This window comes from Buteo buteo, chromosome 13 (genome assembly GCF_964188355.1).
Source record: "Buteo buteo chromosome 13, bButBut1.hap1.1, whole genome shotgun sequence".
In the NCBI taxonomy this organism is placed as follows: domain Eukaryota; kingdom Metazoa; phylum Chordata; class Aves; order Accipitriformes; family Accipitridae; genus Buteo; species Buteo buteo.
The window spans coordinates 24,659,904-24,681,497 of NC_134183.1; the positions used below are offsets into that span (position 1 = coordinate 24,659,904).

The 21,594-nt window shown below is 40.3% G+C and overlaps 1 protein-coding gene across 1 annotated transcript in view; it reads left to right on the forward strand.

Annotated features, from left to right (window-relative positions):
• Positions 1-21,594, forward strand: part of ARNT2 (aryl hydrocarbon receptor nuclear translocator 2) — a 108,248-nt gene that overhangs the window by 19,151 nt on the left and 67,503 nt on the right. Inside the window, exons 2-6 of the mRNA XM_075045114.1 lie at positions 8,450-8,561; positions 14,818-14,865; positions 17,973-18,017; positions 18,129-18,173; positions 20,678-20,891. Of these exons, the coding sequence (XP_074901215.1) occupies positions 8,450-8,561; positions 14,818-14,865; positions 17,973-18,017; positions 18,129-18,173; positions 20,678-20,891 (464 nt within the window). The remainder of the gene's footprint in view (positions 1-8,449; positions 8,562-14,817; positions 14,866-17,972; positions 18,018-18,128; positions 18,174-20,677; positions 20,892-21,594) is intronic.

Below are 21,594 nucleotides of genomic sequence, written 5' to 3' on the forward strand. Positions count from 1 at the left end.
GTTTGGCAGGACTTGTCAGCAGTCAGATGTATTGGCTTATTAGAGGGAGTACAAGAAATAGTTCATCTAAGCCAGAGGCTGAATAGGTCAAGAAGAGATAAGGAATTATGAATGAGAAGTGGAAAAATAGCCAGGGAAAAATGCATGGGCATATGTGAGAAGGTGAACTGGTGCCATGCCATTTGTCAGGAAGATAGGAGGAATGGAGAAGCAACTATCCTTTCCCTTCTTCCCAACGTAACCTTAGGTAGTAATGTGTGTCTTCTGTCTGTGCATCAAGTTGAATTTTCAGTGCAGTAGGTGCAGAGGTGTGATTCCAGGTCTTCTTCTGGATCATGCTAAAGGCCATTCTGAGTTTATTCAGTTGTATGTGGGTTGTTGGTCATTCAGGCAGAGAAGGCATAGGCAGTGAGCATGAATGCAGTCTGCATCCTTGTCTTATGCCCTGATGTCTGTGGAAATTGTTGTGCCTTGACCATGGGGTAGATCTGGATGAATGGAATTACCAGACATGACTGGAATGAACAAGGTGATTAGCATGAAAATTAGAAATAAAAGTAAGAAATATTATCAAAGTAGCATTCAAAATCACTTAGAAGTACTGTATGAAATCATTTTTGGTGTTACAAATCATAAGATTGCTATTTCCACAACTGGGTTTTTGGGTTTGATGCTTTCTGCATGCCTAGTTTTGGATACTTCAGAGGACCCTGACTTTCAGTGTCAGCTGCTCATCCTGCAGGGATCTGTCTCACATTGTCCCTCAAGCTGAGCACTTAAAGCAAGAATTCCCCTAAAGTAGACCAAAACTCTCTTTGTCAAGGTCTACTTCTAGTTCTATGTCTGCTTCCCACCTTCTTTTGCATATCCCTGTGGTGTTGTTGAACTACAGGGCATGCAAAAAAGTCTGGTTTGTACCAAGGTTCCAGGACTCCACAAATGGATTGTGTGGACGCAACAGTGAAGTGTGGAGGCACTGTAGAGGATTTCACCCCTTCGGCCTCAAAACCTGCTCTCCCAGCCTACTGATGGGACATATGGTAGATATCTCTTAGATTTGTTACATTGCACCAACTTTGACACCTCCTCCGGAGTCACAGCAGAAAAGGCAGTAAGCAAGATAACTGGATTTGGCCTCTAGACTACCAGTTAGGCCACTCTCTTAAATGGTTGGTCACTGTCTCTGCTGAACAGCCAGTCCCCCAAAATGATCAGCTTAATCGCATCATCCCCCTCCCCCCTTCATGTATACTTAACATTCACCTGTGATGCAGACGGATGATAAAGCTGATTTTAATTTTAAAAGAGGGAGTGTTTCTCTAGTAACTACTCACTGTATGCCCTAACTTTTCTTCAAAATTATGGGGGGACCCCCCCCACCCCAAAGTACAGGGCATCGTGGTGGAGGGTAGAGTTTTTAATTAAGTAGGATTTATATATTATTCTTAAAAGTCCTCCCTATCTTAGTAGCTGTTTCCAGAACCTAAATGGTTAAAGTAGAAAATGTTAGTAATTTTGCTGCAAATAAATTGATCAGTATGCAAGACGGTTGTCACCAGCTGAATCATGGTCCACAGTTAAGGTAAACAGATCTGTGATGACATTTTCTGAGCAGAATACCAATGCTGCTACATTTCTTCCCAGAGGTTTCTGACACTTCTTACATGCGGATAAAATTTCTCTCCAAGAAGGTTTTGTTCGCAGGAAAGAAATAGCATCTTTGTAAGAATCTTCCTTAAAGGTGGGATTTATTATATTTCATGATTTATTTGTTATTCTAATTCTGTTAAGAGCATGGAAAGGAATGTTTTTGCTTTTCTGCATATCCTCTCTGTACAGTAGATCTTTCTGATGTGGAGTCTATTTAAAGTATCTGGCAATGGAATGCAAGTAAAACAGTATTAACAGAGTTATCAGGAACAATGAAAATGTTTTATTTTTTATATTCTCTGAGAGTGAGCTCTGTTTTATAATCTCTGTAGTTAACATGTAAAAGCAATGACTGAATATACAGCTAGATTTTTAGCATAGGTGTTTCTGTGAAATATTTTTGGCTATGTGATGGCTTCATATTTTCATTGGCATATTCTAAAGTATGAGGTACGATTTAGTTTATTCTTAAATGTCTCTGTGCTAGGCAGAAAATCCTGTTTGCAATTGACTGCAATCACAACCTTTTTGCTGAGATGCATCTAACTCCGTATGACTTCAGGGTATAGAAAAAGACAGTTTCCAAAGAAGTTTTTGAAATCTGCTTTCTTACAACATTTAAAATCTCTGTGTATGATGCTGTTCATGGGAGAGGGCACGTTCGTAATTCTGTATTTAGCCTTAGATCCACATTAACTTGGAGGTGATTGACATCTCAGTCGTTCTATGGATTAGCTGTTGGAAATCTGTCACAATTGTATTGATAAAAGTAGAATCTTGTTAGTTTAATCAGATGCTGGTATCTGACTTCAATGCCGTTTATTACAGTGGATACTGAAGGATAAAAGAGCCCTGTGGAGAGCATGCTCAGTGGTACCTGACATGTAATAGCAAACCTTGAACTGGTTGTTAAAGTTAATGTGGGGAATTCAAAGTCCTCTGAAGTCGGCAAAAGCATTTCTCCAGGAGGCGTCACATTTAAACCTGGTTCTGTCTGTCGTGTGTAGGTGAGGGGAGTATAGCCTGGGATGCCCAAGAGGCTGAAAATAGTATGGTTAATAGGACCTTTTGTAAGATGGACTTACAAAGTCTTGTCATGCACAGTGTCTGGTTGTATTTCAAAGCTTCACAGCAAGATGTACGGCTGTGGTTTCTGGAGAGGAGCCGAGCAGGAAGAGCCATCTCCAGAGCTGTGTGATGCCGGCTGTGGAGATACCTGCCCAAAGAGCTGCGCTTCTCTGGAGGTTGTCTCAGCAAGTCACAAATTTGTGTCGGAGACAAATTAGAGCTGCATTTCAGGTGGTGGATCTGGGGTGGGGCTCAAGATTTAAAGTCTGGGCTGAAGAGCCATGGTTTAATAATTCTCTGCCCTAAAAGAGAGGTCCAGTTCCATCCTGGCATGTTGCACTGTCCAGTAATTCTTGCTGGATTGTGATCTTGATTGATGATCTTGATGATCTTGATTGTGGTTCACGTGCACTTTCAAAATTCTTGTGCAGCATTTGGCTTGCTTTTTGTGTTTTGCTTTGTGAAGTGCACAGTAGCTGTTTTTTGTACAGATCTCTATAACAAAGTTTCAGATAAACAAGGAATTTATTGGGAATAAATCCCTGTATTTTATCCCTACATTTTTAATGTAGTTTTGCAGACCCACATGCAGTGCTGGAAGAAAGTGTAATATCCAAGCTTGGAGCGTTCAGCAGTGAAATTAATTCTGGACAGAAATGGAGGGACTAGTTCTGCTGCTTTTACATTGAGCACTGACATTGTCCCTGGATTAGTGTGGCTCCTCAGGGATCCCCAGGATGAACATGACTATTAGTGGCAGGATCAGGCCTGCACCTAGGCATGACAGCAATAAGACAAGAGCTGTTAGGTGTCATCTAACTGGAAGAATATCCATTAAAGATTGTGAGTAGTGAGTGTTGTGCTGGGTTTTATTTTAATAGCATTTCTGTGTTCTTTGGCAGATCTCTAAGTAACTTTCTAACTTTGAAATCAAATACTGCATGTATTTTTGCAGCAGAAAAGTGATTTCTATTTGACACTAAGGAACTTCTTTTAAATAATTTTTTTTCAGAACACTGCCTTGATGGTTATAGATGATCTTCATGAACATTCAGCCTGACCTTGTTTTACTTTCTGAACATTATACCCTTATGCTCATGTTTTAATTTTGGGTAAAACAAGCAACACTTGTTTTATTTCTGTTGGCAGAAGGAAAAGTCCACTCTCAGAAGGTCTAATGTCAGAAAAAGAACAGCTTGTTTCCTAATGTTCATTGCTGCTGAAACACTTCCATGAACATCAGTGTTAACATGTGTCTGGACGAGGGTGTAGATGAGCCTGGAAACGTAATCTTTATGATTGTTGACCTGGCATGTCTTTTTTTTTTTTTTTTTTTTTTAATATATATTTAACCAACTTGATACCTGCTTTTGCAGTGCTGAGTTTTCATATTATTTATGCCACAACAGAATAGCTTCATTTACTGTCAAGGAGCTGCCCTAAATTTATGTTGATGTAACTTCACACAGTTGCAGGTTACCCTTCTGATTTTTTTATATTTTTTTTTTCTTTAGGTCTGTGTCTGATGCACACTTTTTTTTTTTTTTTTATGGTGATAGGCTACCTGGAATACCTCTCTACCACAGTATTTCTATCTGAGATTCTAGTCTATGGGTGTCTCTTTTCCTCTGTCTCTCTTGATTTCTTCACAGGCCCTGCACAGACAGGTAGCTTCTCAGGTGCTTAGTCTGAGAAGCAGCTGACTCTTCCATCAGATTTTTCTTCTGGCTCTGCCTTCCCAGATTGGCCCTCATTTTTTGAGACAACATGTTTCTACTTTTCTGACCAGCCCTTTTTTATAAATGTAAAAATATCATCAAAGATCTGGTCCTTTTAGATGCTTGCAAATGAGTGGAGATGGAAATAATTTGGGAAGCAGCTCAGATCCGTGCCATCATCTCCCCAGAAGTTCTTGCAGCCTGCAGCAGAGAGCTGCTGCCTTTGTGAGTAGAGTTTTCACAGCCACGATCTGGTGCTTGTATTTCTGTGCAACCGTCCAACTTTGATACGGCTTCCAACACCCGGTTGGCTGCGGCGGAGCAATGGGGTCACTTTGTCACCTCTGTCCCTGAAGCCGTCCTGTAGTGCTCTGGTGTCACTGGTTGTATGCCAAGGACTGCGTGTGGGGTGCTTCACTGCTGCTCTGGCTGCTCTCGCTGAAGCAGGTCAGGTTCTGGGTGCTCCATGCTCCATGGTGTTGTTGCCCTTGGAGTTGCTTTCTTTGCTGTATTGGCTATGTGGCTTGAAAGAGGCCAACGCTCTTGGTTTCTCCATTTGCAGAACTCTCGTTCTGTTGTGTCAGTGTCGTGGTTTAACCCCAGCCGGCAACCAAGCACGATGCAGCCGCTCACTCGCCTCCCTCACAGTGGGATGGGGGAGAGAATCAGAAGGGCAAAAGTGAGAAAACTCATGGGCTGCGATAAAGACAGTTCAATAGGTAAAGCAAAAGCCACGCACACAAGCAAAGCAAAAGAAGGAATTGATTCTCCACTTCCCATGGGCAGGCAGGTGTTCAGCCATCTCCAGAAAGCAGGGCTCCACCATGGGTAACGGTGACTTGGGAAGACAAACGCCATCGCTCCGAACGTCCCCCCTTCCTCCTTCTTCCCCCAGCTTTATATACGGAGCATGATGTCATGTGGTCAGTTGGGGTCAGCTGTCCCGGCTGTGTCCCCCCCAGCTCCTTGTGCCCCCCCAGCCTCCTCGCTGGTGGGGTGGGGGGAGAAGCAGAAAAGGCCTCGGCTCTGTGTGAGCACTGCTCAGCAGGAACAAAAACAGCCCTGTGTTATCAACACTGTTTCCAGCACAAATCCAGAACAGAGCCCAATACCAGCTACTGTGAAGAAAATTAACTCTACCCCAGCCAAAACCAGCACAGTCAGGAAAGAAATCTTGGAAAGCTGACTGCTTTTGTTAGCAGTGTATGTCCATCCTTGAGGGTATTATGAAAGCTGGAATAGGTCACACAATGGCTGGTGTCTCTGACATGGGAAACTCTGAAGTGGTAAGGTAAATTGGGTGTCTTACGTATCGATGTCAGCGCAGGTCTGTCACACCTTCAGACTGTCGCATAATGGAAAGTCTATTGATCTGAGGGGCCTGAAGGTTTCCTCCCTCTTGGTTGAGCTTTCATGTGGATTAATGTGTGTGGATCCCCTGATTGTTTCTTTTTTTTTTTTTCCTTCCTTCTTGTGCTTATATCTTGGAAATGGGAATTTGTTAAGACATCCTTTTAGAGCGGTCAGCTCAGTGAACTTAGTTTCATTCTCCTAGGACTGTGAAGACATATTTGAAGGCTATACTGTGTAAGAAGTTACTTTCTTCATTGTGCTGTTTTTGTTGTGCCATTCTAGATATTCACGATACCTACACAGGAACTCTTCAGCTTATACCTTGATAGGCAGATGATCTATTTGTTGCAGAATGTTTTCTTTCAGGTGTTTTTGGACATTGATATAACTGAGCCTGTGGTTTGGCCATTCCTCTAGCCTTTGGGTTTTGTTTTTTTTTCCTTATAAAAAATACACAGTTTCTGTTTTTCCTTACTGCTTGAAACTCGCCAACTACCCTTGCCTCTCATGTCTTCATACATTAAAGGCTGAACATCAGAACAGAAAAACAACTCATTCTGGCTATCCACAAGCAGCTGAATTGAACATCTGATCAAAACTATCTGTCTAGGTCTCCCTGAGTTGTCAGTGGCGAGAGCAAGGGACCTATGGAGAGAAGTTTACTCAACCTATTTTGGATGCACCTCTAAGCATGGGATGCATAGTAGTGCAAGGATGATGCTTTGTTTCCCTTTTAGTGATCTATATAATTACCTTAAATAATTAGCTTTGGCTTTTAGACTTTTAAGAGTAGATTAATCCAACCCTTGGCCTGCTTTTACATCATCATTGTTTTAGATTGAGGAAAATGAGATTACAAGAATTTCTCATCACAATTACAAATATGGTAATGTTTTTACTGTTTTAAAATACTGCTAAGAGTTGATCTGAAATTGTTTTACAGTTACTACTTTAAAAAAATCTGATCTCCTTGATGATCCATACTGAAATGTGTTTCTGACTGACAGGGACACATTGCAGGTAGATTTATTATGGTTTTTACCATCTGCTTTAATAAATGAGTGAGCAGAGCGTTTCAAAATGACCTTCAGTTTTATCCATGAAATGCGAGTTTGAATGTTCCAAGTGAATTATTGGCATTAGACTGCTAAGGGTACTTATTCTGGAAATAGTGATTTACCAGTTGTTTGGATGCTCATGCTTTTATTTGTATGGAAATATGCTAATATACATTAATGTAGTGGTTCCACATAGCAGCAGCTTTAAAGACAGTGGGACTTTCCGTGGTGTGGTGTTGTAGGCAGAGGTCTCATTGTTTGTCCTTGCACACTTTGTTGAAAAATATTAGATGAGTACTTTGCTCTGTTGCTTTTTAGTTGGAAAAGAGTTAATAAAAGTAAATGTACTAGAAGAAATTGAAATCAGTGAACAGATAAAATGTTATTATTTGAAATACATAATGTTGCATAATGGATTTATATAAAGTGTGGCAGAGATGAAGTGCTCTCCAGACATAATGAAAGAACATGGATTCCTGTTTCCATAATTGAAGTTCTTTTGTACATAATCTGTTGGGAAAAAATAGCAGGATTTTTTAACAGGTTTGCTTTCCATTAGTAAATATATTTATCTGTAGCTCCAGATACTCTGCCATGCTTTAAAAAAAAGAAAAGTTGGAAGGAGGATGCATTTTCTTTCGAGATAATCAAATGTTGTGACTGTAGACTTTACCTTCAGAGTAAGTAAAGTATATCTGCATTAAAAAAGTTTTAATTGCTTACATAGTTTACAAGAGTGGCACAGAGGCAAACCGTGCTTAATCCATTGGATGGGAGAAAAGGGTGTAAATACATTATATTCCACTTTTCTTTTTTGCAGTGTAATGAACTGTTATTAATAGGTTGTAAAAGTACTTGCTGTTAGTGGTCTGAAAACCATTGCATAAGGTGTGGTCTTGTTGTTCCTCAGATCAAAGTTTTGAGGTTTGAAGATCTCATTAACCTGGGGCTATACCCAGAGCACTGGCAGAGGGATGAATATCAGCCTGGATCTCGGGCTTGGTTCTGCTCTGCAGGGCACAACGCAGAAATACAGGAAGCCTTGGAGCTCTGCGAAGTTCATTCTGGTCCTCTGAATGCCACTAGAATATAAATAATAAAAAACTGTCACCTGATAATTCATCCCTGCTCTAAACTCTTGACCTCACTGGCAAACTAAGAAGTTTTTGAAATTTTGTTTTTCTTGGTATGCTGGTGCCATGATCTGCAGCTTCATTTGTCTTGGGAATTCAGCTCTGCATTTCTCTGCAGGGCAGTTCAACTATTTTAAAAGATTGTTGGCCTTTATCTGACAGCCCCTCTGAGAAGTAAAATTAGAACCATTAGATAAATTGAAATACAGAGGTACCTACCTGCAATTCTCTCTGTCTCCCAAGGCACTCATGATGGCTATTGACAGAAGTGACCTTCCCTTAAGAGAGCTGTGAATCTGGTTGTCTTTGATAGGAGAGCTTTACTTTTCCTTAGAAATAAAAAGGAAAACTTTCTCTGCTTATTTTTGAAAGACCCTTTCTCTAATGTTGTCATCACAGGTTTCTTCTTGAAGGTAACAGATTAAAGGATTTCTCCCCCCCTGCCCCTTTCCCTACCTCTGCATTACAGAAATGGCATCAGATATTCCTGGCTCGGTGGCCTTGCCAGTGGCACCAATGGCAAGTGGACAAGTGAGAATGGCAGGATCCATGCCTTCCAGAGGAGGAAAGCGACGCTCTGGGTAAGCCATTTCTTTTTTTTTTTTTTTTTTTTTTTTTTTTCAGGTCTGAAACTGGAGATGACTGGTATTGAAAAACTGAAAATGTACCTATATGTGTATGTTTGTTATGTAATGTTTATGTATGTAAACTACATTATGGCATTAGTCACTGATGTTTTGTTTTTCTCTTCAATGTATCTGCTCTTCCTGCAAGATCAAACTTGCTGATAAGTGTATTGTTTGTTGTTTTGCATGCTTCAAAAGACTTTCAGGTTTGGCAAAGCATCCAGAAACGGAGTTTGGATCCCGTGGCTGTTGTACATGTAATGAATGCATATTGCCTACATCTGTTTAATATCAAAAGGATTTGTCATGTGAATAAAGGTAGCGAGACTTGTTTTTACTTGCACATGCAGACTTATCCAACTTCATCTGAAGTTTGGACTTGGAATCTCTCAAATAGAGGCCTTCTGTTAAAAATGTTTTCTTTATAGTCCCAGGTACAGAAATAGCACAAGCAGTCACTCTTCAGAGACTGTAGTCTACGATATTCTAGGTCTTGCTGGAAATGCAGCATAGTCAGCTTCTGTGAGAAAGGGCCTGAATCAAGTTCAGACCTTGCACTAGCTTGAGGGCTCTGCTAAAGAAGAAAATTTGGTTTATCCAACTTCAGAGGTTAGTATGGTATAGTGATAGTTTTTCCACATCAGATTGCTCTGTGACAACTCATACTAAACCTCTCTGTTTGAAGAAAAGTGTAGCAAGAGCTGCAGGAGGGCAGAAAACTACTCTCTAGTATTAACAAAAACCCCCTGTTTTTATCAAAGGTTGGTCACACATAACGGTCTTTAGGTGATGATTCCTCAGAAATATCTGATCTGAGAGTGCCTGTAAAAGAGATTGATTAGTCTTATATTTAGCCCTAAATATGACCGTGGTAAGGCTTAACAGGATTGATAGTGTGAGTAAAATCTTCATTGACAAACCCCTAAGGGGAAGACATTATTTCTTGTGAGAGCTGCTGTAGGCATTGTTTGCCAAGGTATGTTGCCAGTTGTAGGTGTCTGCTCAAGTAACAGTGCTGGAGTCTCAGCCCTGGAATGAATTTAACGAGGGAGAAGGTGGACCACGCCTTGGACGTGGAGCTAACTTGGTGTGACACGAACACTCAGGATGGGATGGTTGTTCTGAAGGGGGGTTCCTTTGGCAGGACAATTTGGAGGTTTACCCCCGCTGAGCATGCTTCATATGCTGAGCTAACTATATGAAATTGGTCTGAGAAACTCCTGAAATCTTTAACAGGCATAACATTTTTATTTTAAAACTGTTCAATAAAAAAAGCCTTTTCAAACTTGCATTCAAAAGAGAAAACAAACCATTAACATATTTTCATTGCTACATAATGTATATAAGCTTTTGTACTTTTGAGTTACAGGATAGTTGATCTCTTTTTTGATCATAAACCGTATCAACTGTGAATACCAGTTTGCAAATTACTGTTACCAAGGCTTAATGCTGCTGACTGTGAAATCTTCTGATTATATTAAATACTGACTTGATATTAATTGAAAGCTATGCTTTAACTGTTGCATTTTAAGTATCATCATCTATTTGCATGAAAGTGGAGTGGGGGCAGGGTGGGAGGAACATAAAATCAAATTATTTTAAATATATTTAACATGCAAATTCAGTGAGTAACTTAGTATAGATTTGGTCTTATACCCAGATGGTGGTATTTTATCTGTGCTCCATAGCTCTGAACTAACAGCCCTTCTGCAAGCCTGACCTGAGGGTACATTTATTTATTTTTTTTTTTTTTCAGTGTGTATGTATTCAGACCTCGAGGGAAAGGATGCCTGCTGTGTCTAATTCCTCTTAGCTTCTGTTTGAACAAAGTTGCAACTAACACTTAGTCCTTTCATTACTGTCCTGGTGATACATCTTTGTACACCTAAATCCTTGGGCATTTTAGAAATGAACGCTTTGTGTCAAACATAAAGGACTGTAGCTAGTGAACACAGTCATCTTTTCCAGCTTCGGTTATCTCTGAAAATTGTTTCTTTTCTCATAATTGCTGAGGCAAGCTGGCAGAATAATTGCTGTATGGACTTGAATGTAGATCAGTTTGAACTCATTGGCTATCCAGAAGGTGCTTCTGCCATGTAGGCATTCAGCTTCATTGACAGCTCAGAAAAATATTTTTCCTTTCTATAAATTGTACCAGGTACTTTATAGAAAAAAGTGACAGCAGAAGATGATGCACTGCACTGGTCAATGACTACCTTAGATTAATATAATGTCAGTTCTTTATTTAACATGGTTTTGCTTTAGGCTATGCTGTATTAGAGGATATGGGGCTTTTTCACCTCCCTGGCGGGGGGAGAGTTAGTCATTTCGTGGTTTTTTTGATTGGTTGGTTTACAGTTGCATTGGTTTTGTTTCAGTTCAGGGTGTAATCTTGTCTTTTCTCTGACCCAGAACTGTAAGATCTGAGGAGATATGGGGAGGAAGACACCTCAGCCCACCAGCCTGCCTCCCCTGTTGTACCCCCTGATATTGTACTGAGCAAAAGGCTGTAGTACAGATCCTCGGCTGCCTGTCAGCTGCACCTGCTCCTGATCATTCCTGCCTGCCCCTTCCTACACTGTATAATCACAGCAAGCCATCTTTTGACGTTTCTTGGGAATTTTACATGATAATTTTGTTGCCATGTTCAAATCCTTTCCCATCTCAATTTTTTAACCTGTGCGGGATCACCTTGTTAGAGGGGAGTCTTTTTTTGTATGAAAACGTTTCTAATTAAAAATTAAACATTTTAAAAAATATTTTTGTCACAGTATTTGTGGTACCCACACGTCTTTTAAGGAAAATATATTTTAGTAAGTACCTCATACATCAGGCCTTTTCACGATTGACGTGAACAATATGAAAGAGGAAAGCAAGATTTATGCTGTCTCTTCAAAAGAAAAGAGCATAGTGAAGCTCTTTTTTAAAGTCTCTTTTTAATGGGAATTTTAAATTAAGATAAAAGATACTCTTTCTGAAACTTCTGAAATGATGTCATTTGTCTTCTTGGAGACTGCTCCTACTGTTTTGCTAATGTGCAATGTATTCTATCTAACCAGAAGATCTTATCTGTCAAGGTATGAGGAATTTGTTGGAATATTATTTTTATGTGTTCTGCTGTGTTCTGCTGAAGGTTACAACTGATTCCCTATCTTTCACTCCATCTTGCTGTAAAGCAGGCACGATGGTTCAGGCAGGACATTGGAATCAGTGACTTTATACCTGAGATTTTTTTTCAGGTTTTGAAAAGGTGTTTTACATTTTGCACAGTGAAATGTGAAATTAGGAAACGTGTTTATTAACAAAGATGGGACAGGGATACATTTGCTGTTGCATTTTTACAAGTATTGACATTTTAATGCACTTTTTTATTTTCTTTTTTTTTTTTTTTTAAATAATCCTGCATTTGGAATAAAGTCAAGGTTTTTTGGTAGTTTAACAAAGCAAATGCATTATTTAAAGATTTAGTCTGCTACAGTCTGGTATTGCACCCTAGGCACTCAGATTCTGCTGTGATGAGCCTGCTATAAATGTGGCAGGTGTTACCTATGGATATTAACCCATCAGGATCTTACAAGATGAGAAGCTGGTATCCAGCCACCTAGATAAATAAGTGTGTTTGTCCCACTTACTCCTTTGGAAGTAGGCATACAGCATGGGCAGCAGGATCAAGCCTTAAACTGTGATCAGCTTCTCTGTAATTCTTTGCATCATATTCCAGTAACAATAAGCTAGACTAAATGCAGTAGAGCTAATGTTTGATTCTGGGGAGAAAATCCATCTCTCAGCACTCGGCTGGAGTATTTGGCTGGAAGCTAAGAAAATCTACCAAGGCATGGGATCTCAGTGTATTGGAGGGGAAGGAAAGGAATTACAAAATTAATTCCTCCCAAATTAAAGCAGTGTCTTATTAAATCCCTGAAGAAAAGGCTTTTCCCCATAGGTGTATATATTTTCTGCAGCCGTTTTCCGCCGAGTTAGAAACTGGGGGTTTCTCTCAGTTGTGTTTCAGTTGCCAGTGAAACCAGTGAAGGATACGCCTGCCGTGATGCTTTTGTGGGTGGTTTCAGGTGGAGCCAGCCCAGTGGTGGCCTGAGTGTCCCCTCCGCATGTAAACAGACAGCTCTCCTGTAACGTTGACTTTCACGTTTTGGGTGTAGGTAGAAACGTTGCAATTGAAATAACTGGGAAGTTGGTTCTGGAATGTCACCTACAGGCACCTTATCATATGTGGGGAAGAAGCAGGTAAGTAAGAGGCTAGGTGATGATGCACCAGCGTTAAACTGCTGGCAGTACCGTATACGCAGGCGGTGTGGGGAAGTTGAGGCTGTCGGTGCCAGCGCCGGAGGCCGCTTTTGGGGTGAGGGGTGGGAGCGCGGCGGCGGGGTCCTGCCTCAGCTGCAGGGCCCTGGCACGAGGCGGGCCGCTGGCCGCTGGAGGTCGGTGGTGTTCTGCGCGAGGCGGCCGAGAGGTCGCTGGCTTTGAAACCAGACTCGGTGGTAATTAGGTGAGCAAAAATGTGATTTATGGTGAAATTGATGATTGCATCAAACTTAACCAAATTAAATACACGTCTTGAGACTCTTTGGGGAAAATGGTTTTCTCTCTGCTTCCTCCAGAAATGAATAATCGTTATTACCATCTGGAAAATATTATTGTGACTTTTCTAATACCGTTTCCAATTCCTGTGCTTATGGGCTGCCCTTGTCCTGATTGTACGTAGATTGCTGTGACTCAGACACATCTTTTATAGACCGCTCTGTCTTGGATATCGGAGTTAGGAAGCAAGGCAGTACTGCCTGACTCGCACTCATACTTCTCTACGCCGATGTAGTTTTAGAGAGAGTTTTTACATCATTGTTCTCACTCTCTGAACATACAACTCTTAATTTCTAATTGGTAGGTGTTTCTTTTAATACTGAGAGAAATATTATTGTCCCTTTGCAGGGTTTTTGCCTTTAATATGACTTATATCTGTTGTTAATATGAAGAGTGTTAGGGACATGGAATCTGCAATTGTATGAAGTTTTACTACACAAATGTTAGAAAGCTTAGAATGTTAAAGAAACCCAACAAAATTGTTTGCAAAACAAAACTATGATTTCCTATCTACATAAAACATGTTTAAGAAACTGATCAAGGTCTGTAGATCATACCAATGTATTTTCTTATCATGTACAATTACTGTATTGGTGTATTTTAATAACTTTATATCAGCTTTGTTCTTAGTCTACCTTAATGGCAGAGTCACCCCCTTATAATTGGGATATATATTTGTCCTCCTCTTTTTAAAGGTATAAAAATATATAAAATGCTTTGGAAATCATACTATTGCATAGCTTTGTAGTGACTCAGTATCAACGGGAAGGAGACAATCACACTGCCTAACGTAGGAAACTAGTCTTCCTCGTCTCTCTGTGTAAGAAGTGAAGAAAGAGGTTTCTGCTTTTTGTGGCTCTCTGGAGGAGCCTAACGGGAGGGCTGAGATTTGGCCCAAGGAAGAGCTTGCCTCTTCCACTGACTTAAGAGGAAGGTCTGGGACATAAATCAGGTAAGTTAGGTGCATGGTAGACCCATAGGTCATTTTAGTAATGACCACAGGAATACCACGAAGTAGTTGCCATCTGCAGACTGGCTGGTAATTTGTGTGAGATGATTGGCAACGTAGGGCAAGTCTAAAGAGTGTACTACAGTTACAATCAGTAGCGGTGACGTAGATAATCCTCTTAGCAGGGAGGCTGGGAGTTTATTCTGCTCTACCTCTAACTTGCTTTCTTTAGACTGGGGCAAAAATATGTGTACAGCTTTAGAACTTTATTTTCTTTAGCCTTAATTTCAGTCCTCTAACATAGAGTCCCCACTGATTTCTGTAAACTTATATCTCTTAGGCCTGATAGTACTTCTGACCATCTCACAAGAACTGCATTTGTTTAATATTTCCTTTTATTTGTTAATTTTAACAGTGCAGATTTCTGTGGAGAAGAACAGTCATTTACTACTTCATTTGTTTTAAAACTTGTATTCTTTGTATTCCTGGCAGCTGATGAGCTACTTCTAGGGGGTCTGGAGAATATGAGTAAGACTGGAATCTACAGTCATTGACACCTCGTGTTAAAATATAAATCAAACAAGGTTGAGAACCGCTGGCTTGAATCTTCGTGTCACCATTGCCAATGTCATGATTACTGATTTGGAAATCTTGCTTTTACAGAATGGACTTCGATGATGAAGATGGAGAGGGGCCCAGCAAATTTTCAAGGTGAGCATTTACAAAGAATTGGCCAAATCACTTGACTTCTTTCAGTGGAGAAAGACAGCTGTCTCACTACTGCTGTTTTAAAGTCAATGTGAATATGGCTGAAGAACATACCAACAACTTGACCTAAATTCTAGTTACTGTTTTTATCAGCTTCTTCTGCAAATTAGGCATCCTGGCAGAAATCTGTCTAATGTAGTTATTGGCTTACAGAGCTGACAGTGTGTGTGTCATAATTACGCTCTGCCACTATGTCAAATGAAAAAATTTGTGATTTTTAGCTTAGTATTTCAACTGCAGTAGATGAACTTTGGTTAGACATTGCTGAAGTTGTCTTTCTGCCACTGAAAATTAATTTTATTTTGAATTTATCTCAAATGTTAACTGCCTGTTAAGACAATATGACAGATCCTAGAGGTGTGGATTGTTTCTTTAAGATTAAAGCTCATTATGTACCATTAGGTGTAACTGAAAAGTAAAAATTGCCAAAATAAATGTTAAATAACATGGAATATTCTAGGCTAGAAATAAAAACAAACATTAAAGCATCATTGCCATTTTTTTCACATTTCCTTCTTTTCTGGTCACACTGTTTGCATTTTTTCATTAGAAACCAAGCAGCTGTATTGAGGGGTAGATACTTTGAGGCTGATTATCCAGATTGTAACTGCAGCTCTGTATAGCAGCAGCCAGGTTGAAACACAGCTGTCACCGTAGGCTTTTAACAAGATCTTCCTAGTCAGTCCGAAAGATATGTATGCTGAAGATGTGTTGTAACATCATATCATAACCTACTGGACAATACCAGCAGCACCCCTGTTTAGCTGATGTCATTTACAGAAAGGATATTCCAGTCTCTGGTGTTAAAACTGGTGGTCTGGGGGCTAGTTGTAAAGTTTGCTAGAAGATACATATTAAGGGAAAAAGATTTGTGATGAATGTGACCCTATTTGTGCCTGCATAAGTGTCAGGGTTTCTAGGCACTCTGGTGCACGTGTGTTGGTCTCTCTCCATCCTGGCTTCAGCCTTTCAAAGTTTGGTGGTGGGGAGAGCCAATAGTTCCATTATTTTTATTGGAGAGGTGTGCTGTGGTATGCTTAGACTGAGTTGATTTTAGAAGTCAGATCAAAATCTGGTATTTAAATCTTAAATGCTGTAAAACCCCCAGATTGTTCTGCTTTTAGAGAGTACAGAAAAAGAGTGCAGAGGTGCCCAAGGCCACGTTCAGACATCCTCTTGTAGTTGTGCCCTCCTTTTAGGACTTTTTCCTTCTCCAAATCGCTCACGTGACTGATTCCTAGCTTGTCTCCTGTCAAAATTATTTAGTTAGCAACGAACTGCTGTTTAAATGTTTAAGCTAACCCAGCTGGCTTTGACTGAAGTGCCTGAAGAAGCATGCATGCAGAGAGGTCAGCTAGGAGACTGGAAGGGAGAAAACAGTAGTTGGAGGCAAGAACATCTTCAGCCCAGTCAACCAGACAAGGATGAATAGACAGGCCCCAAGCTAGTGGGAGCACAGGCGGTAGTGATGGTAGCACTCTACTCCATGTGAGCTAACACACCTTGCTTCTCAGGGACTTCCAAGCCAGCTCAGGTATCTCTGCATGGCATCTCATTGTCACATGGAGGCATATGCATGTACTGTTCACGTTACAGCATGTGGCCATTCCTCACTGAATCTGTCTTTTTGTTTAAAATTTTTGGGGCTCAGTCTGTTCTCTGGGCAGAGTCAAGTGGAATAAAGTGGTGTTTTCACTTGAATGTTTTGAGGGTGCTGGTGTTAAACACAACATAAGAAATACAACTCAAGTCTCACTTAAGCTTTGTCTTCAGCGTTTGAATGAGTCTTAATGAGGAAGGAAAATATGAAACCTCATAGAGGAACTTGCACAGTTGGGGTACTTAAAATTAGTTTTAATTCATTTGAGAAGGAAAAAAGAAAAAGTTAATTATTAATTTTTTAGAAGAGATGCTTAATTATGCTGTATTACTTTGTTGGCTAATATGTGGGACCTTTATAGGCTGTCTGTTGTAATAAATTACATCAGTTTGGAAAAGCATAATTCTAATACAAAATCTCATGTGACTATTCTCGAGCAGTAATACTCTTCACTTCTAGAAAAGCCATTAGCCTTATTTTTGTATTTTCAAAAACCTACATTTTTCTGTTTTGGAACAAGCAATTTAATTTCTCCAAAAGTGAGATGATTGTCAAACATATACATCTTTTTGTAACCATGCTAGCAAAATCTAATTTCAAATTATTAGTATGTTTTTAGGAAAGGGAAAGGAGGAGCAGCATGTCATTTTTTAGTGAAATGTCATATTGCTGCCTGTCTCTGAGGTAGTGCTTCAGAAGCAGTGAAGCTTGAATCCCACAGGGCAAAAGTCCTATTGATCTGGATTTTCTCCATAAAGTTGCTGCCGATACACCGCACATACCTGTTTGGGCATCTAACCTCTGTTGATTTGGGTAGGAGTGAGGTACCTGTTTACTTCTATGGATTTAAGCCAGTTTTAGTTTCGCTTCTATTCATCCAGCAGTTTCATCTGCCTGACTGACTTTTGCCAGTCTTCCCAACAGACATTACAGTGTCTGTACCTACTAGAGGTTTTTTCTGAAGGCATCCTTATATAATGCATTGCACTTAGGCGCGTCTCTCTGCCCTCCCATGTTATCTGTAGACCATCAGTGCCCTCTGCTGAATGGAGTGAGTTGTGGTTGCAATCTGGAAAAGATACAGCTCTTTCACTTCCAACACAGCAATGAATATTTCATGGGCTGCTGTCGATAAAAGCTCAGTGGTGTTTTCTGTAATGGTGCTGGTTGTTAAGTTTCTCAAGCAATGAGTGTATGTCAAAGTGTTTGCATAAATCCACTGAAATGTGTCTCCAACTTTTTCAAGTATACAAATGAAGCTTTTGAATTGGCATGGCTTGGAAGTTTCATCAGACTCTACGTTTTCTTTGCTTTATCGTTCCCATGCCCTCATTTTTCTTGCTGTTATTTGTAATAGTTTGCAGTCGTGAACCTCTTTTCTTTCTGCTGTATGTTGATCATCATGCAATGCATAACCCTTGTGGATTTACTTACTGTCTTTTGTTTCTAGGTATGATGGTGATCAAATCTCTGGTGATAAGGAAAAGTTTGCAAGGTAGGCGTGTTCTGTAGATCTCTTCTGCTGAGAGAAAAGAGGGGGATGTTCGTGTCCAAAAAATCTCAGTACGTGTGCCTTAGCTTAGAGAGCTGGTTATTTTGTTTTTAGGTGGGACGATGATCAAAGTACTGCTGACACAGAAAGGATGGCCAGGTAGGAAAAAGGAAAATCAAATATGGTTTGCCCCCATTTTATTTTATATGGTGCTGTTCTGACTGATCAAAATTCAGGAGGGTTGGCTGATTCAAAAATGCTTGAAATCAGAAATACTAACCCTGGACCTAAGTGGGTTTGGATCAGCTCCCGCAGTTTCCCAAAATGTAACGTCCCTCCAAAATTTCCATATGAAAACAAAGTTAGAAATTACAAAATTAGGCCATCATTCTTTATGAATGCCAGGATTCCTAGGGCAGACACTTTTGGAAGAGGACCACAGCCCCTCTTTTTCTTTCAAGGATTTAAATTTGAGCTAGTTTCAGGGTTTTGTTTGCTTGAACGTTTTCATGGCCAGTTGATTAACATACTATTATGTTTTAGCTTTTATGATTATAAATTAAATGGACTGTTGGATGTTCTTCTCTTTCTTCTCAGGAAGTTTTGCAATTTCTTTGTTTACTCTTTATAATGGTTGTTTTCAATGTTCAGGAGTATTAAAATACTTTAGTGGCAGACGATGTAATGTGTATTTATAAATGTAAAATATCTGTTGAATATGTGTGTTCTGTGTCTCTCTGCCCCCTCCCCGCCTCGTTAATCACCACTTCTGTGAAAATGCTGAACTTGGAGCAAGCTTTCATCATGTAAAATGCATTTTTCTTCCCCTTGTCCATATTTATCTGCATGTATATGCTGACATGTACACATGTGTGCTCTTATGTACATATGCACTGTCACACAAGCTGTTCTGGTTGTGTAAGTGTATATGATTCAACTCCCACAGGCACTGTTCTGTCCCGCATCTGTGCAGACCCCCACGAAGGCTGTTTATCAGCCATTTGAAATGGAAGGGTTCACTATTACGGTGTAATAGATAGTTAAGTAGATAGCGACCTTAACCAAGGAACTGGTTGTAATTTGCTGAATGACCATGGGCTATCATTGCAGGGACCCATAGCTGGATTTCCTGAGTATCAGATAGTAAGCATAGGCATCAGTAGGAATAATAACTCTGCATGTAGCCATAACAAATGGTATTTCTGGAGACAATGCCTCATGCATACAACACCTCTGTGTGCAGGGGCAGGATACACATTGTAAAGCAGGGCAAGCCCATGCATTCCTCTATTTCAGGAAGCAGCATACTACAACTCGGATTCTTTCCTGCATTTTAAGAAAAGGCTACGTTATTGAAAGTAGCTGAAAAGTGTGCCAAGCCTAGCTTCTACTTTCATGATCAATCTTTATAACAGTCAGCTCCAAAGAATGTTGCATTTTCTTCTAATGTTGTGTCATCATACTGGCCAATGCTGGTGGACTCTCCAAGTGATCACCTTTCACATCTTGTTGGATCCGCCAGCGATCCCACAAGAAAATGCTATGCACAGCTCATTGAAATCAGTGGAAGATGCTGCTTTGACATCTGAAGCATCATGTACCTGTCGTGTACATGTATTTAGCTGCCACCTGACAGGTACAGTATGGGAAAAATAAGTGCCATGCACCAAAGCATTTTAGGTCCATTTGGACCATTTCAGATGTATATATTGGTGTAATTCCTTAATCGTGATCAAGCAATGGTGATTTACAGTATGGGAAAACAGAACTCCCAGATCTTCACTTCTGAAAGATTTTGGTGACTATCCACTTCAAGAATTCTCAAATTTGACTCCCCACCTCAGTGGCGAGTGGCAAACATAAAAGGATGAGAACATTGGAGCTTAGCCCAAAGTGGGGTAGCATCAAGTACTGTCATTGTTATTTCCCTGCTGTGCTAGATTGTTCTCGAACATAAATTCCAATCTATGTCTGACAAGCCAGATGTTTACTTGCTGTCTTTCACACTCATTTTATTTATTTACTGGGGTTTTTTTTTGTATGTACTGTTATCTCTTACATGGTCCCAGTCCTGCAGTCTGACCTTGTAGGCATGTAGTGCCTCCCTACAGGGATGCAGGATGTTCCACACAACATTACAGGACTGGAGGTCTGTGTTGTCATTGAGTGGGCTTTTTGTAAGTCAGCGCTGACACTTAACTGCTGACCTGATCCAGCTGTTAGTGAGAGGTTTGCTCTAAAAGAGACCTTTTATAGGCAGATCCAACACCTTGAGTACAGACTGGAAGCTGTGAGATGCATCACAGCAAATCTGGAAGTTTGGCTGGAGTTGGCAGTTGTCAGTTCCTCACATCTTTCTGCTTCATTTTTTGCCCTTAAACCAAAGGAGATTAAACTGGTTAAGAGATTAAGGCCACAAGCCAATAGCTAGAAATATGGGTTCTTTTCACAGCGATGGGCAAATCATATTTATCCTTCTGTGGCCTGGATTTTTTGTCTATAGACTGAGGGATAATAGTGCTTAGCTTTGTAAAGCACTTTGCTCTCCTGGGATGGAAACAGCAAAACAAGTGCAAAGTATTATGATTCATCACCTCCAGTTGAAATTCTTACACTGATTGTGTCTGCTTTTCTGTTGGTTTGGTGTTTCTTTAAATGTTCAGGGAGAATCATAGTGAAATTGAGAGACGCAGGAGAAATAAGATGACACAGTACATCACCGAACTGTCTGATATGGTACCCACTTGTAGCGCGTTGGCTCGTAAGCCCGACAAGTTGACCATTCTTCGGATGGCGGTTTCACACATGAAATCAATGAGAGGCACTGGAAACAAATCTACTGATGGAGCTTACAAGCCTTCATTTCTTACAGAACAGGTAGATTTTTTGCAAATGTCTGTTTTCTCTGGTTTGTGGTCTTAAAAGATGTGAGGAAATGCTGAGAGGAGTAGAGCTCAGCTTGATCCTTCGCTGTCATGTAGTAATTGATACAAGCTACATATCCAAGGTGTAAATACAGACAATTTTTTGTGGCTGGTTGGACTTGATCTTAACGAGATGACAAATTTTTCTTTCTGAAGCAGTAAAAGGGGTGTTGTTATCATTGAGGTTTGTCCATCTGAAAAGCAAGTCACTTGCTGCCTCTCATCACTGGAAAGGAATTTTCACCTCCAGAACTGGGTTCTTCCCATCCTAACAAAGGGTCTCTAAAATAGGTAAAAATTAATCTGGAAAGACCTGCCTCTCCCAGCTGGGTTTAGAGGAAGCTTAAAAACATTGTTTAGTCTTAATGCCTAAGTTCCCAGCAGCTGAACTGGGCAGAGATGAATCCCATCTGTACTGGCTGAGGTACTTCCTTGGTTACATTTTTGATGGAAGAAGGAAGATGCACCCAGTGCTCCAAGGAAAACTGTGTTTAACTGAGTGCACTGAAAATTCCTACCACCTTCATTGTTTTTCAAGTCCTATGGGTGTAATGTGCATTTTTGTGGTCTGAATGATTTAAGCACTTACACATGTAAATTATGGCTAAGGGCAATACTTCTTGCTATTAGAGAAACAGCAGCTGCTGCTCATTTCT